This window comes from Amborella trichopoda, chromosome 7 (genome assembly GCF_054954075.1).
Source record: "Amborella trichopoda isolate Santa Cruz 75 chromosome 7, AtrichopodaSantaCruz75HAP2 v2.0, whole genome shotgun sequence".
Lineage (NCBI taxonomy): Eukaryota > Viridiplantae > Streptophyta > Magnoliopsida > Amborellales > Amborellaceae > Amborella > Amborella trichopoda.
In genome coordinates this window covers 13,431,883-13,450,345 of record NC_142342.1, presented here as the reverse complement: position 1 = coordinate 13,450,345, position 18,463 = coordinate 13,431,883, and the positions used below count along the sequence as shown (strand labels likewise).

At 38.9% G+C, this 18,463-nt stretch overlaps 1 protein-coding gene and 1 long non-coding RNA gene across 2 annotated transcripts; one reads left to right on the top strand and one right to left on the bottom strand.

Moving 5' to 3' along the window:
- Positions 1-1,041: 1,041 nt before the first annotated feature.
- On the bottom strand, positions 1,042-18,170 carry LOC110006773 (uncharacterized). The gene is made up of 3 exons (XR_002280046.2): positions 17,483-18,170; positions 17,116-17,253; positions 1,042-1,271 (listed from the first exon to the last, which is right to left on the bottom strand). It is a non-coding gene; the product is annotated as an uncharacterized LOC110006773 (long non-coding RNA).
- LOC148781268 (uncharacterized) lies at positions 6,770-11,847 on the top strand. The gene is made up of 4 exons (XM_088872684.1): positions 6,770-6,784; positions 10,437-10,478; positions 10,710-10,799; positions 11,278-11,847. Exons 1-4 carry the CDS (start codon positions 6,770-6,772, stop codon positions 11,545-11,547), a joined length of 417 nt encoding a protein of 138 aa, XP_088728810.1. The 3' UTR covers positions 11,548-11,847.
- Positions 18,171-18,463: the final 293 nt, after the last annotated feature.

Genomic DNA, 18,463 nt, shown 5'->3' with positions numbered 1-18,463 from the left:
TAGCCTTAAAATATATTTTCATATTTATTTATAAAATTTAAAACTTAAAAAATATTGTAGATCGAGATATATATGAAAACTTTAAAATCTTAAAAAATTTACGGTAAAAAAATTCTAACAAAATAGACTATTTCCAAAACTTGCAATCCGTTTTTTCTCATGTCCATCTTGATGTCAAGATGATCACTTTGAAGACATTCGGGCATCAAAACAACCTCTTCTACTGAAATATTTGATGTAGGCTCAAATTTGATTGTCTAGAGCCTCGGCTCTATATAAACTATATATATATAGGATAAAGCAAATAATAGCTAGCCAGCTATAATGAATAGTAATATAGGTGGAATAGGAGTCGTCAGATCTTCATCATGCGGTTCAGAATGCATATCACAGTTTTAATTTTAATTTTTTTTATACATCAGATCATAATAAAATTTTATACATTTCTACTAAAAAATAGGGCGCACAAATAAAAAAAAATATTTTCTAAAATATAAAATGACCGAAATACCCCTAAAAAATGAAAGCGGTATTTTGGTCATTTTAAATTATTGAAATTATTTTTTTTTATTTTTATATGGTGCACAATAGTGTTATATATATACACCCAAAATTTCATGTTAGTCAGAATTATATAAATAAAATTCAAATTCAAATAGTGATGTGCATTCTAAACTGCATTGTGAAGATCTAAGGGCTCTCATTCCACCTATAAACTATTCATTATAGCTGGCCAACTATTATAAGGTTTGCCCATATATATATATATATATATATATATATATATATATATATATATATATATATATATATAGTTAGTCTAGAGTTAACAACCCCTCAAATATACAAAGGTTAAAGTTAGAAGGTGTCACAACCCTACCCCCTGACCCTATACCGTACAAGTTGATGGCACCATGGACGGGACTGTGACATGAGGTGGCGAACGCTACTCAGGTGGGAGTGGCTCAATCGTATGAAAACACGGAATCAATAACAAACCACGAAAGTAAAACTAAAATCTACAAATAAAGACAGATATCATTCCAAAAGAACAACTATTTCCATTTCACTAGATGTCCAAAAGTTCTTACAATTTTCTTCAAGGCACTAATGACCCAAAAATACAAAGTGTAAAGTAAACATCATAGTGGTAAGACCACAAAAAATATACTATAGAAAGCTTCGGAAGACGACTCTTCAACTTCAAGCTTCAACCATCCGAGCACAACACAGCTACCCGCCTTCAGCTCAGAGACTAACACTTTCACTCTCTAGTCATGTAAATAAGATGGAATGAGCTAACAGCCCAGTAAACAAATCTACACCATTGCATACCAACTTTGTAACTGTAAACATTACATACTAATTCAGACAATATTAAGAAGAGCCCCTCTATGATGCCTTTCAGTATTCTAACAGTATAATGATAAAAGTAGTTCAATACACAGTGTACAAGTCATAAATCACTTCACTTTAGGTAGCACAGTAAGTTTAACAAATTACGACTACATACGCTAGAGAGGCCTACTCTTGAAATAGAAGTTTCATTACTCAGGCTAAGTCAATCCTGTAGCTTGAAACCTCTAACCTCATTCAGGAGGGAGGACAATGACAAGTGGGTGTCCCACTTCGTAATGCCCTCACACAAACACACATCCCTAGTGTCTTACAAGACACGACCCTCTCTTATGCCCTATTAGTGAGTACATAAGAGAGGCTTGAAGACAATTGGGCCTTCATTTGAAATTTGAAAATAGTTCCAAAACCAATTTTATACTAGACACATGTCTCTTTTACAAGGGGGTGGTTTGAAGACAATTGGGCCCCGTTTAGCCTCTTAGAGGTACAAGAAAATGGGGTTTTGCAAGCTGCACCCTGATGTGTACATGAGACAGCGACATACCCTACTTCATATAACGATAACTCTTAATCCGTGAAGTATTTTGAAACAATTTCAAGTCAAAGTATAAGCCAAGACACATATCTTTCTAACAAGGGCAGTTTGAAAGCATTTTGACTCCATTTGGTTGTTCAAAGGCCCCGTGCCAAACAAGGTGAGAGTTATGAGTTTTATCAAAACTGTTCACAGTGACATATCTTCACAAAATGATGCATAACTTTTCATCTAAGGGGAATCTCAAAATAATTTCTGCATGTAAGTTTAAGCCACTCAAAGACCTTTCAAATGCCGATAGTTTGACAGGAAATAGACTTCGTTTGTTAGTTAAAACCAGTGACCACAGCAATGACAGTGAAATATCTAAGGAAAAACCACCAATAGTGACATACTCCTATATTTTGAAATATAACCTCGTTTTTTATAAAGAATTTCAACAAGACTCGCATATCTTTCTAATGGCAGTGATTTGAGGTCAATTGGACCTCGTTTGGTTGTTTAAAAGCCCTTTACAAAAACATGTATATTCCTGAAATTTCATAGTAATACTATACATGCCTCAAGAACATGTTCCATAACCCTCATTTCATGGTAATGAGAATGATAACAACTATTCTCTCACAATGTACACACATAAACATACATTTCTTATAGGATTTGTGAATCATATATTCATTTTCAGCATCCACATTCATCATATAACAAAAGCCCCAATTTTAGTGAATAAGGTATTAGAAATCACCACATCACATGCACTTTTATTACTCATCTCCTAATCATATAAATTCATATATTCTCGTGTCTGTAATGCAATGATGATGGATTCACTTACTTAAACAACAATGGTGCCTTCTCCAAGCCTTCTTTTACAGCTTTCTTCCACTCCAACAGTGGTTGGGTTCTTCAAGTCTTTTGCCTTAGAGAGAGAGAAAGAGAGAGAGAGAGAGAGAAAGAGAGAGATGAGGGAAGAATGAATGGTGTGGGAGTGAGAGGGGAGGCTTAAGTACTCATGTGGTTGGGGTGGCTGTCCAAGTGGCGCCAAGTGCCTTAAAGTCTGGACAAGTGGCACTCAAAGTTGTATGCCCTCAGTACGTGGCCCTAACTATTCATGCACATTAGTGACACACGATGATGCACTAATTTTGCTCCATCACACTATTGTGCGTGAAACTTCTTCTTTCCATACACTCACGGCATTGCTCCCCCCTTTCTCCTTACACAGGTGGTGATGCCTCTCCTATTTCACAGACGATGCTGACCTTTCGTGCACAGCACTAACCTATTATCTATCATCACAGCCGGTGCTGCTCCTCATTCACAGACGGCGATGCCCCTTGTTCACGTGCGGTGTTGCCTTTCTCTCTTCTCAGTCGACGCTGCTCCTTATTCACAGACGGCGATGCCACAGGCAGCGGTACCCCTCATTCACGTGCGGCGTTGCCTCGCTGAGTCACAGACGGCGATGCCTCTTGAACCACAGATGGCGAAGCCTCTTGAACCACAAATGGCGATGCCTCTTCTCAACAGACTCCTACCGCCGTGCTTGTTACTGTGGCAAGGAAACTTTGGTCCTTACATCATTCCCCCCTTTGAAATATGTAGTCCTCAAAATTGTTAATTAATTGAATAAATGGGGGTATTTATCCTGGATCTGAGCTCCTCGTTCCCACGTTAACTCTTCCCTCGATTGATACTGCCATAAAACCCGGACTAGGAAAATCTCTTTGTGGCGTAATACTTGAATTCTTCTGTCCAATATCTCAATTGGCAGTTCAACATAAGTCAAATCTTCCCTAAACGGGAACGGCTTATACTTCAAGATGTGGGACGAATCGGGCTGATACTGTCTCAATAGTGACACATAAAACACGTCATGAATGTTGGCCAACTCGGGCGGTAGGGCCAATCGTTATGCCACGACTCCAATTCTTTCTAAAACCTCGAAGGGTCCAATAAATCGTGGACTCAGTTTTCCCTTTTTGCCAAATCTCAGTATGCCCTTAGTTGGTGATACCTTCAGAAAAACCTGATCACCTATTTCAAATTCTAGATTTCTTTTCCGATTGTCGACATAACTCTTCTGCCGAATTTGGGTTGTTTTAAGTCTTTATCAAATTAGAGCGATCTTTTCTGAGGTTATTTTATTAATCTTTGGCCCTAACAGTCTCCTTTCACTGAGCTCGCCCCAACATATAAGCGATTTGCACTTCCTTCCATATAATGGCTCAAAAGGTGTCATCTGGACACTGGCCTGAAAACTTTTATTATAAGAAAACTTTATCAAAGGCAGATGATTATCCTAGTTTCTTTTAAAATTTGTGACACAGGCTCTCAGCATATCTTCTAAGGTCTGAATGGTCATTCCGGACTGTCCATCAGTCTAAGGGTGGAAAGCTGTACTGAAAGTGAGTTTGGTCCCCATGGCCGACTGCGGACTATTCCAAAATGTTGAAGTAAATCTAGAGTCCCTGTCGGACACAATACTAATAGTCACCCCATGCAGTCTTACTATCTCCTTGATATATAATTGGGCCAACTTATCCAAGGTATAGGTAGTACAGACTGATAAGAAATGAGTGGCTTTGGTGAGCCGGTCCACAATAACCCAAATACTATCATGTCATGTACCTGATCTAGGCAAGCCAAACACAAAATCCATAGTTATGCGCTCCCACTTCCACTATGGCATAGGTAAGGGTTGTAGCTACCTGATAGGTTTATGATGTTCAGCCTTCACTTGCTGACATGTCCAACACCTAGAAACAAACTGCACTACTTTTCTCTTCATATTATTCCACCACAAGACCTTTTTTAGATCCTGATACATTTTCATACTCCCTAGATATATCGTATAACGGGAGTGATGTGCTTCTTCCAAGATAGCCCTTTTTACCTTCTCATTGTTAAGGACACAAACCTGACCCTTAAATCTCAAAATTTCATCATTGCCAAAGGGAAATCCTCCTTTCCTTCTGACTTTATTTCCTTTAGAATTTTCGTGAGCTGAGGATCTTCCTTTTGTGCTACTCAGATTTGCTGAAAGAGATGGGGCTCTACTCTTATACATGAAATTATTCATTTCCCATCATCAAGGGGCAAATCTGGGTGCCATTCTACTGCATCTTCTAATAGTTTCATCTCTTGGACCATCATATGAGCTATCAACACCATGGGCTTCCTACTTAAGGCATCTGCCACGACGTTTGTCTTACCCGGGTGGCAGTTGATGGTACAATCGTAATCATTGAGCAAGTCCATCCATCTTCTTTGCCTAATTTTCAATTCTTTTTGAGAAAATAAGTACTTAAGGCTCTTATGGTCAGTGAACACTTTAAATTGGGCTTAATACAAATAATGCTTCCTAATCTTTAAGGCAAAAACTACAGCCACCAATTCTAACTCATGAGTGGGAGTTAACTGCCTGGAAGCATAGGCTATAACCTTTCCTCGTTGCATTAATACACACCCAAGTCCTTTGTGCAAGGCATCAGTGTAGACTATAAAATCTCCATTCCCCATAGGTAAAGTCAGTAATGGGGTTATAGTTAGTATTTTCTTCAGTTCTTGAAAAATTCTCTCGCACTTATGAGACCATACAAACTTTACTTCCTTCTGGGTTAGGTGAGTCATGGGAAGTGCTATCTTGGAGAACCCTTCCACAAAACGTCTATAATACTATGCCAGTCCCAGGAAACTACGGACTTCAGATACACACGTTGGTCTTTCCACTTGATCACAACCTCAATCTTACAAGGATCAACTGCAACCCCTTCTTTGGAAACCATATGCCCAAGAAAAGTCATGCTTGGGAGCCATAATTCACTCTTACTCAGCTTGGCATACAACTTCTCTATTCTTAAAGTCTGGAGGACCGTTCTTAAATGCCGTTCATGTTCTTCTTGATTCCTCGAATACACCAAAATATCATATATAAAGACCACTACAAAGTTATCCAGATATGGTCTAAAAACCCTATTCATCAAATCCATAAAGACAGCTGGGGCGTTTGTTAACCCAAAAAGCATGACTAAGAACTTGTAGTGACCATAACGAGTCCTAAAATGCGGTCTTGGAAATATCCTCTTCCTGAACCCGCAACTGATGATACCTTGACCGGAGGTCAATCTTAGAAAATACTTGGGCTCTTTATAGTTGGTCAAATAAGTCATCTATTTTGGGCAAAGGGTACTTATTCTTCACTGTAACCTGATTCAAATGCCTATAATCAATGCATAGTCTTAAAGTCCCATCTTTCTTCTCAACAAACAAAACCAGTGTGCCTCATGGTGACACTAGGTTGAAGGAATCCCTTATCCAATAATTCATGTAATTGCTCCTTCAATTCCTTTAATTCTGCTGGGGCCATCCTATAAGGGGTTTTAGAAATAGGAGCAGTACCAGGGGCTACCTCTATTTCAAATTCAATCTCCCTAACTGGGGGCAGAGAAGTTAACTCTTTAAAGAAGACCCCTGGATATTCTCTCACCACTGGTATTTTTTCCAATTTAGACTGAACATCTCGGTTTTTACTATGTACGCCAAGTATCCTACACATCTTTTGCCCAACAGGCGAGAAGCTCGAAGGGCTAAGATGATGTGTAAAGGAGAGACATCCTTGATGCCCTTAAAATTCAGTTCAGGTTGGCTCAGGCGACTAAAGGTTACAGTCTTATCAAAGTAGCTCATTGTGGCATAGTAGGTGGACAACCAGTCCATACCCAAGATAATATCAAAGTCTTCGACATCTACGAGCATCAAGTCTATCGACAACATATGCCCCTCAATCACAACCCCACATAGTTTATACACTATATCAGTTTCTGTTGACTCTCCCATAGACGTACATACTAGTAGAGTCTAAACAAGATGCGCATGGTTAACATTCAGGTAACATGCAAAGTGTAGTGCAACAAATGAATGGGAAGGCCAGGACCAATTAAAACTCTTGCTTCAATTCCACATACAGAAAGTGTACCTCGGATAACAGAGGTTGACACATTGGCTGCTTGCTCTGTTAGGGTGAACACCCGACCCTAAGCCCTCGATCAGTCTTCTGGTCCTTTGATTGGATAGTCCTTCACTAGATGGCCTGGTTTGCCTCACCGGAAGCAAGCCCTAGTCTTTTTGATGGACTCAGCCGCTGTATGATTACCCAGACCACAGAGAGAGCAGACTAGGCACCGGTTGCTCCTTACATCATTCGAAAAAGCCCTTGGGATCTGGACACCGCCCTGATTATTTCTCCCCTTCAACTCTCTCTTTGGAGACGGTCGCACTTTCTTCGTAAAAGTTCCAGGCTGTGCGATACCCATTCTCCCTTCTCTACTTGCTCAAAATTCTTCGCAATCTCTTTCTATCTTCAGGGCAAGATCCACCAGCGGGGAGAATGTCTTGAGGCTTGCTGAAATGATCCTCCCTCTTATATTGGGCCGAAGGCCCCTCTAAAACTTACTAGCCTTTCGCGCCTCAGAGTTAATAATATGTGGCGTATATCTGGAGAGTTCAGTAAATTTTGCTGCATATTCCTCTACAGACATCTTTCCATGTTGTAGCTCTATAAATTCTACCTCTTTCCTTTCCCTTACAGTGTCGGGTTCCTTTCCCTTACAGTGTCGGGAAAATACTTCTCATAAAATACTTCCGAAAAATTCTCCTAAGTAGTTACAATTCCTGACCTTTCCCGCGACTGTTCTACTGAGTTTCACCATGCTCAGCTTCTCCTTCAAGCATAAACGTACCCAACCTAACTTTCTGCTCATCTGTACAATTCAGAACTTCGAAGATCTTTTCTACCTGCCTTCTCCATCTCTCAGCCTTCTCTACTCCCCCATGCCCCACAAAGTTTGGAGGTGCCTGCCTCCTGAATCTTTCTATCAAACTACTATCACTCTGGTCAGGGACAGGGTAGACAGGGTCGGCATAGATTCTCTCATTACTTGTGTCATAGCCCCCACGGTTCTGAAGAATTCACCGAAGGCCTCAGTGTTCTCATTACTTGAATTCGTGTTGTTGGCACGAGTCGTCGGCATCTTCAATCTAAAACACAAACACTCAGTTACTAGCCTATCAAAGAGTTATTCTAAAGACACTCCTAAAACTTCCTAGGCCAAAAATCCTATCCTTGCTGCTCTGATACTATAAACTGTCATGACCCCGCCCCCGACCCTATACTGTACAAGCCAGCGGCGGCAGGATACAGGACTGTGACGTAAGGTGGCGAACGCCACTCAGGTGGGAGTAGCTCAATCACATGAAAACACATAATCAAATGCAAACCACGAAAGTACAATTAAAATCTAAACATAAGACATATATCATTCTAAACGAACATCCATTTCCATTTCACTAGGTATCCAAAAGTTCTTACAATTTTCTTCAAGGCACTAATGGCCCAAAAAAACAAAGTGTAAAGTAAACATCACAGTGGTAAGACCACCAAAAACATACTATAGAAAGCTTCGGAAGACGACTCTTCAAATCACCCGAGCACAACACAGCTACCTGCCTTTAACTTAGAGACTAACGTTTTCACTCTACAGTCATGTAAATAAGATGGAAAGAGCTAACAGCCCAGTAAGCAGATCTATACCATTGCGCATCCCAACTTTGTAACAGTGATAACAGTAAACATTGCATACTAATTCACATAATATCAAGAAGATTCCATCTATGATGCCTTTCAGTATTCTAACAGTCTAATGATAAAAGCAGTTCAATACATAGTGTACAAGTCATAAATCACTTCACTTTAGGTAGCACAATAAGTTTAATAGATCACGGCTAGAGAAGCTAGAGAGGCCTACTCCTGAAATAGAAGTTTCATTGCTCAAGCTAAGTCAATCCTGTAGCTTGAAACCTCTACCCTCATTCAAGAGGGAGGACAATGATAAGTGGGTGTCCCACTTCGTAATGCCCTCACACAAACACACATCCCCAGCGTACTTTGGGGTTTTCGATAGGCAGTGGCCTTGCAAGACACGGCCCTTTCCAATGCCCTTCCGGCAAGAGAGCGTTACACTACCATTGGGTGACCCAATGCATAGTGCCCATAACAATCAAGGGTTGCGATGCACTCAATTTCTCCATTTTTCTTTCCAACCCCAGTCCTGTCATTGGGGTCGAGGTACAATAAACAGTTATCAATATACCATATCCAACTACCAATGGGTGGCCCATTGCATAGTGGTTAGTGTCACAACTTTGTCAGTATCACAGTGTTTTGCTCATAGTGTTTTGCTTAGTATAACAGTTCCACTACCAATGGGTGCCCCATTGCGTAGTGGTCAGCCTCATAATGGTTTACTGTATCAGTATTAGAGCAGTACTCATTGCCAACGGGTGTCCTATTGTGTAGTGGTCAGTATCACATCAGTAACTCAGTATAGCATTATTATACTACCAGTATCACAGCAACAACAACAATATCACAGTAACAGTAGCAGTATCACAGCTGAGTGTTACAACTCAATTTCTTGCAATTATAGGCAATGATGTGCGCTTGCTAATAGGGCCATAATTTTTAGTTTTTAAAATTTGAAAACGGTTCCAAAACCAATTTTAGACTAGGCACATCTCTCTTTCACAAGGGGATGGTTTGAAGACAATTGGACCCCGTATGACCTCTTAGAGGTACAAGAAAATGGGGGTTTGCTAGCTGCACCTTGCTATATACATGAGACAGCGACATACCCTGTTTCGTATCACGATAATTCTCAATCCATGAAGTATTTTGAGACAATTTCAAAATCAACGTTTAAGCCAAGGCACATATCTTTCTAACAAAGGTAATTTGAAAGCATTTTGACTCCATTTGATTATTCAAAGGCCCATGCCAAACAAGGTGATAGTTCTGAGTTTTTTCAAAACTGTCCACAGTGACATATCTTCACAAAATGATGCATAACTTTCCATCTAAGGGGAATGGGTTTCCTATCTATATCATAAAAATTCCATGTCTTTGGATGTTACTATTTGATGGTCTGTGGTACATTAGTCATGCACCATTATTTGAATGCATGGGACGATGAAAAGTATATCAAAAGGTTTTTAATCTCGAATAACCTCTCGTTTTGTGAAATAAACACATTTCTGGTATCAAGAGAACTGCTTTTCAAGAGTGATTTGTAAGTTCTTCTAGGAATACTACAAACTTTTCTAGTTCCTTATTGCCTTTATTCACCAACTAAAAAATAAATATATAAATTTTCATTGAAATAAAACAGTAAATAATATTGATTTAAAAATGAGGAAAATTATATATCGACTGGACTAGGACATTTGATGATTGTAAATTCGCAACCATTATCTAAAAAATACTTAAGCCCCCTGGTCTTTGATATAAATCATATGATGAATAATGATGGATCATGTTGCATCCCAACATCTCCTTAGAGAGGATAATTGTAAACTCATTGTCAAATTACTATGGTAACCCTGATCTTTTTATTAAATTATGAAAAGAATCTTTGCTTAGATGGAGAACGAATATGTGTTAATGCATTGATAAAAGCATGATCTTCGCTGGTATTGTTTCTTGCAGATTTTCATTGGGGGCATTCCAAAATCTCTTTCATCTGATGAGGTATGAAGATATTCTGGTTCAAGGAAATGTCCTTTCATTGTATAGATGTTAACACTAACCTCTTTAGGCTCTAAATCATACTAAATGTTTTACTGATAGTGTTTTGAAGAACCATAATGCATTGCTTTGTCAAATACTTTGAATTTTTTATTTTTTATTTGCACACCATTCTTGGGTCATTTCTAAACTACAATGTTGTTATGATTGCCTTTGTGGCCTCATCTTTTACAGCTTCAGGGGATTGTCAGCGTAGTTGGGCATTTAAAGGCCTATCATTTTGAAGTTAACCAGGAGAATTGTGGTTCCTGTGCATTTCTAGAGGTATAGAAAGCCATGAATGTTCTCGCTTTGATCTTCCATTGTGCATGGCCATCTTTTGGTGCAAGCATAAGTGTCAACACTTGGATATCTGGGTTGCATTCTATTTGTCGGTAAATTTGTTATAGATTGGATGGAATGATTATTCTATTATGAGATTGTTTCTGAAATTAGACTAATTCAAATTGTTGTTTTCTAGGATTTTCTTCCAAATTGATTGAGCACGAGCAACTATCTGCAGAAATTTAGGTGGAAAATTTTTCCAAATCTGGGCCAAATTGATGTAATGGTTTTCGGTTCTAGTTAGGAACCTTTCAGGATAAAGGATATCCTTTATGAAACTTGAACTTCTACAGATTCTTTGAAACTTGGCTGAAACTACACTGTTATTTCTGACCATGCATGCTTTATCTCTCATAAGCAACTGTTTGATTTCTTTCTTACCAATCACTAGACTGTTTCATTTCTTTATTTGTTTCAGTACACTGATCAGTCCATTACCCTTAAAGCATGCGCTGAGCTGAATGGCACGAAATTGGGAGGGTGTGTGTTAACTGTGGTCCAGGCCTTCCTTATGTCTCTGCAGAGGTACTCCCGAGGGTTACATGATTCATTGTCCAATTGGCTATCAAAACTATTGTCCATTGAAGTCATCACTGATATAATGCTCGGTGATGGAGGGAGAATAGGATCAGTAGAGCAGCAGATGACCCCAATAATGGGTCTCACTTTGTCACTTCTATTTTATTGAACATTGATTACCTCATGGACAGTGATTTTGCATATTCCTTAGGACTGAAATATGTTTTCCCCTTGAATATAATGTGTTAGAATCAAGGAGAAACTGATAGTAAAGTTCTGGAAAGAAGGAAAATTTAGCTTGTATTACATAATTGCTATCTTCTGTAGGATTTTTTCTTCCGTTCTTTTTAAGGCAGTGAAACTATACTTAAATGGATGCTTTTCTTCAGAAAATTTCATAAGGCTCTCCTTCCTATGGTATACCTCAGCATGCAAAGCCACTACTGAAGGAACCCACACAGATCCTGAAGTTGAAGAACGTGGTATGTTTTTACAAAAAAAAAAAAGAAAAAGAGAAAAAGAATTTAAGGGTAAAAAAATTGCAAACAAAAAATTTGCCTTAGAAGGAGAAGATTACAATTATTTTGTCCGAGCACCTTGCCTCCTGCAAATTCTACTATTTCTTTTATTTGGTTTGCAACTGTGGTTTTGTGTTTTTCAGTTGTTTTGCTGTATCTACTGTAACTGTAAGTAGAGGCTGCTACCGATTACATCATGGGTTTGCCCCCTGCCCATCTTCCCCAGCCCTCTCTCTGATCATGGGTTATTGGCATCTCTCTCTCTCTCTCTACCTGATCATGAATCTCTCCCGCCCCCTCTTTTCTGCCTCCCACATCAGTGTGTAGGGTTTTTAGGTCTGCTGCTGAGAGGCAGCTACCCACCATTGGTGTATATTGATCCATTAGGTGTTACCTTACATTGTGCTCTTTTTGTGTCTCCCTTGCAAAAGTGGAGTTTGGTTCATGGGCTTCGACTATTGTTAAACCTTGGGCTCGAGTCAACTTACCTCTGTACCATGGTGAATCCCGTGCCAATACCATGGGATTCGATCGAGTTTTTACAGTTTCTAGTCCCTGTAGTGCTTTTCCTGGCTGGATCAGGATGGGACTTCCTGCGTTTGTCGAGTCCTGACCTCGGTCAGTGCTTTAAAACGCTGGTTTCGACATTTGAAAGACAAAGGAAACGATAAAGAGAGAGAAAGCGTATGTTTGTGTATATGTGTAGGGTGTTTATTAAGAATAGATTTTATAAATTTAGAGAGTAGAATTTGCAAGTTACTGCATCTTAATAACAATGGCAGTTCTATCTTTCCTTGAAGAGTAGTGCATGATATTCTTTATATTTTTCAAGATTGGTGGTACAGGGATTTCTCAAAACCACTCTTCGTCTTGTAATCATGATCTTCATTCCCTTGTTATTGACCTTTTTCTCTCTTTTCATCAGATGCTGAGTTTGTTTACTTTGATGTGATTCCATTTCAACATGGATGATCTGTCTGAGTCCTAGATCGAAGAATCATTGCAAGACATACGCATTGAATGCACGAGGTCTGTAACCACATATACTGGTTATGGAGGCCATGTTCCTTAGAGACTTATATTAATAACCATAAATATCTGGAAAATGGCATCTTAATTGTGTTTGCGCATATAATTGTACATGTTTGGCACAGTTAAGTCAGTGAATATCATTCGATTGAGCAAAAGCTCCGAGGAGGACCCTAACATGACCATTACCACTGAAAACAATGATTCGCCAGGACCCAAACAAATATCCAACTCAGATGATGAAGAAATTGGATTCTGTAAATAGTGATTTACTAGGAGCCAAACAAGACTTGCTTCATGAATTGGAGAAATCCGACCCTGTAAATTGTGACATGCAAATGTCTGATAAGGACCCAATTAATGAAATAGTGATATCTAGGAGCCAAACAAGACTCGCTTCATGAATTGGAGAAATCAGAGCCTGTAAATTGTGATATGCAAATGTCTGATGACACAATTCATGAAATGGAAATATGGGAGCCTGGCTGTTCTGAGAATGTTGAAATTGTTGCTTCCATTGATGAGAAAAAACGGGACCTTGAGATGATTACAGATGATAAAGATGAACACTTATTAAAGAAGATGATAAAGAGCATGAATCTGGAATATCAAACACTGAACAAACGACTCAGGCAGGTGATGCTTCAGACCAGCTTCCATGCTCTCTCTCTCTCTACAATATAACAATGCCCAAGAACCTACATTCTCTCTTTCTCAACAAGATGGAGTTAGTGAGGAGTGGCAGAAGAAATGTGAAGCTCCTAGTTCTATGAATCTGGAAGATTTTGATATGGGCGGTGATGATCAAAAGACCATGATAAACCCAAGTTCTGATTTTGATGCCTTTGAGCCGGGTTGTATTCTTGTTGAGTAGTCGAGGAAAGAGGCTGCTTGCTTGGCTGCTCACTGCTTGCATGGCTGGCTTTATGGTGATCACAGGGTTGCAGTGGAGTATGTGGTTTACGATCTCTATGGAGCCGGGTTCCGGAGATGAGAAAGAAAGCTCATGTGATCTTATTTCTCGAATTTGGGTCTGGGAATGAGAGAAAGCTCCTATGATATTGTTCTCGAATTTGTTTCTGGGGATGAGAGAGAGGTAACTGAATCTCTCGAATTTGCAGTGGTTGTACTTTCTGGTTTCGCATCAATGTCTCAATGCCGGAAGAGGGAGAAACTTCTGATCTTTTTTGAGCTGGTTTCCTAGATCGGGAAGTCACTGAAAATTTCTCTAGCGTTCGGAGCCTGCACTCGGTGGCTGGCCTTTAATTGGTTAAAATATGCCCTTCCATTTTAGTTTCCTCAAATCAAGTTTACCTGTAATTTATTGAATACTTAAACAGAGGAGTTTTGAGGATTTCCTTCCTCTTAGGCCAGATTGGCAGTACTTGCAGAGGCTTGGGCATGGCTGGGTTTCCTGAGGTTATATCAAGGAGATTCAAGGAGAGGTTTTTTTTTTTTTTGTTGAGAGAGAGCTTCAAGACGGCCTTGCAAATGATAGTAGGCTCAAGGTGTTAAGCTTCAAGAAGTAGATTCTTGAGGATGAGAATAACTTGGGTAAAAGAGCAGAGCTACTCATGAGGATTTTCTCATTCTGAAGTTTTGGGATCCACCACAGATCCTATTATTATTATTTGTATTTTACTTTTTAGAAGTGTTAATGGTGGGAATGGAGCCTAGGACATTGGATTTTCTCATTCTGAAGTTTTGGGATCCACCAGAGATCCTATTATTATTATTTTTATTTTATTTTTTATAAGTGTTAAATGTGGGCATGGAGCCTAGGACATTGTGTTGAGGTACCCTTCCGTCTGTTCAATCTTGGGACTTTTTCCAAGCTGGAGCATGTTTTTTAAATAAATTTTTTTTTGGTTGTTAGGTTAAAGACGTTACATCACAAAATTTAAGATCCAAAAAGAGACCTTTTTAACCTGGGGGAGCAAATAAATAGTATACATGGTATTTTTGGACTCAGGATTGCAAAAATGATTAGAACAAGGAAAGCCATGCAATATCGATTAAAAAGTAACTTTAAAATATTTAAAGGAAAATTTTTTATATGATTGTCTCATAGTATACCACCCCTATCCACTTATATTTGAGGTCATTTTCTGCCATTGTGTGTAATATATCTCAACCTGCTTAGATACTACTATTAAGGATCGAGTGTAAGATGACTTGTATGGTGCTCGTATCAAATATGATGAAGGCCTTAGTGTTCGTAGTGTTTAGCTATGTTCTCTTCTTACAACTGCTAAATGGAGTATCCGCCCTCATTCTTTTTTCGCATGTCCATAATCTATGGAATTCATGGCCACCATAAAAGTTTCAACGGCTCCTCCTAGAGGGCCCCTATCTCTTCTCTACCAAAACTTACGGCAACTCATTGCATGCTTGGGGCCTGTTTCATTATTGAAAGATAAATGATCCCTAGAAACTTAGAAGTTCTTCTTTCTTGGGAACTGGAATGTTATTTTTTTTTATAATGTTAAGCAAGTAGCTTGTGGAATTGAGGATCCTAAATATTGGGATCCCACTCAATATCATGTACATGATTGGTTAAATGTGAAGTAAATACATACAACTATAAATCGAGTGTAAGAAATAAATCAAAAATAAAAAAACACACTACTACATTATACGATTTACGTGGTTCACCCCGTAGGGCTACATCTACGTCTTCAGGGTATTTTTCGATACTTGTATCCTTGATGCGAATATGGAGGAAGCCACGCTCGCAGATGCCAAAGTGCTTGCGGACCATAGAAGCGTTGTCAAAATAAACCCCAATCTGGAGCAGATTTATGAAAGGCAATGGATGGTTCCCAAAAAGCAAGTGGAGGTAGCACTTGGCTCCCTAAGGACACCCCCAAGTTTCGTCGTGATTCGACGACGTTAAGGTGGATTACAGATAAAATCAGTTATCAGGTTTAGCTTCTAGCATGCTAAAAATGCACTTTATAACTACAATCATAGCAACGGAGCTTCAGATGAACACCATACTACTTCCATTAGCGAATTCAGAAGATCCGAAAACCCTTAGATATCAAATTTCAACTCATTCGGAGACTTTTGGTCCATTATGTGGCTAATTTACCTAAAAAAAGTGGGTTATGCACTCTTTTGGTACTCCCTCAGTGAAGCAGTTTTCAGTTTTCATTTATGGAAACTGTGTAATGTGATTTTGGGATCATCTTTGAAAGGTCATAACTTATTCATCTTAAACCGAATCAAGCTCAAATTTCAGGAGGATCTTCGTCTCGTCGTCACGCATGTTTTGATATGTGGCATGACCCATGACACGATTTGAGATGGAAGAAATCCTAGAGAGTAGCCGCTTAAGAAAACTCATGCTTTGCAGATTTTTGCAAAGAAGAGATCCCTTAGGTCAAACGGTCATATCATGAAGCCCCGACCTTGGATCGACTTGAAAGCAGGTCCGTTGCCCCCGTGACGCCGAGAGCTTCAACCCAAGTGAACATCATACGTGATGAGTGACTGAAAAGGCTGTATTTCAAGGTTACAAGAAAGGATTTTTTCCAGCAACCAGAATCCATATTCAGGTAAAATTCCCTAATTCCGAAAGTGACGGTCCGGTCATCAAATCGAGCCATTCTCGTTGCCAAACAATCGTGGCAACTTCCTCGTCATTCTTCGATACAAAGATCGAAGCAAAACGTCAAGAAATGAGCGAAATCTAAAATCTAAGAACACCAATTTATCTTCTTTTGCTGGATTTTGTTGAAAGCTCGAGACTTCGATTCGCGGATTAAAGAGCATATCAAAACGACCGTCTCGTCAAGATCATCAGTTTTTCGACATTCTTCTTGCCGAAAGGTCACTAGAAAGACCCGAAACGGGCCACGGACGACCACCATAGCCTATGGCCCCTTTTTAGGGACCATCTTGTCATTTTCGAGATTGTGGGTAAGGGTAAAATAGTCATTTTACCCCAAAAAAAATGATACAAATTTAATTTATAGAAAATATATATTTTTTTAAAGTTTTGAACGTCCACCCTTGCTTTCAAGGGAGTGCTATATAAGCATGTACTGGGTATAGTTAGAGAGACTGATGAGTAACCAGAGATCCTGAGTAAAAGATATTGTTCGGCCAAATGGGCATAAGGAAAGGCACGAGATGGACAATTCAAGTAAAGAAAATGGGAAATTAACAGGCGGCCCAAATGTTACCTGTAGGAGTCCAACTCAGAAGCAGAGAATGCTCTTTCCAAACGAGTGATTTGCACCATCACTGACTGAGTTATCTCACTTGACAAGTACCCTCCTGAATTTGAAAAGCTCTAGCAAAAAGTGCACCTCTAAAACAAACTGTTACCAAAATAAGATAGAATGAAAAATGATCAGTTTTGACAGAGAGTTAACCAAAATACCATAAGGCGTGATGAATTTGGAAACAAATTAACTAAAATGATAGAAGGCGATCACATGCACACATACACACACAAAAGATGAATATCTTCAATGAGTGAGCAGCATCAAATCTATCATCAATAAAGAAAATTCAGGCAACATACTAAAGCTTCAGAGACTTGCATACCTGTTTGAAGCCATAAGAACTCAATGTAACGGAGCCTACAAATTCCGACCAAATTTCATGATGATTAGAAACCCAAATCAGAAGGTTCTCCATCACCTTCCCTAATAACTTCTCCATCATCCCATCAATCCCTATTAATAGATCCACAGCAAGTTGCTCGAGTTCAGAAAGTTCAACGAAAAAGGCCTGATCATGAATTGCTAGTAAAAACATGAAAAACCACATGCTACTTGACAAACTTAAAAAGATATCAAAGCAACCATTTCTAGGACCCCAACAATTTTGTCAAAACTGGATAGCCACGTAGACTGCAGATATGTTGATGTAGTCATGACCATTCAAATCGCCAATAGGATAGCCATCTAGACCACACACACAATTTAAAGCCTATAGGATAGCCATCATGACCATCCAAACCGCCAAATAGGATAGTCATGAATCTCTCTACAAATCCTCTATCTGAGATCAACTTGCAGCCCTATAATGTTTCCTAGAGAAGCCAATACCGAAGAAATTGCTGAAAACCACAGCCTAGATGATTATTTCTCATGTTCTTGAACAGGAACAGGAGAAATGGACTCAAACTTGGAAAAAGTTTACATAAGGTTGCAACTTTAAATGTAGAATTACATATGCACCTCAAAAATCCATCGGAAAATGTTGTTTTAATGTTGACGAACCCTCTAATTGATCATCTTGACATTGAAATTAATGAATATGAAAAAAAAAAGGATTTTAAGTTCTAAAATTAGTTTATCTTGCGATACATTATCTAGACCGTTCATTTTCAAGATTTTCATATGTTTATAGATCCTACTTGATTTTAACTATTTTTGGAGTTTATAATTTTATAATTAGATATAAAAATATATTTTCATATAATCCTAAGAATTTTTAAGGAAAAAATGCAAAAATCCCCAAGACTATACTTTCTAAGCAACTTACCCTAATCTAACTTTTCTCTCACTTTTTTCCCCAAAA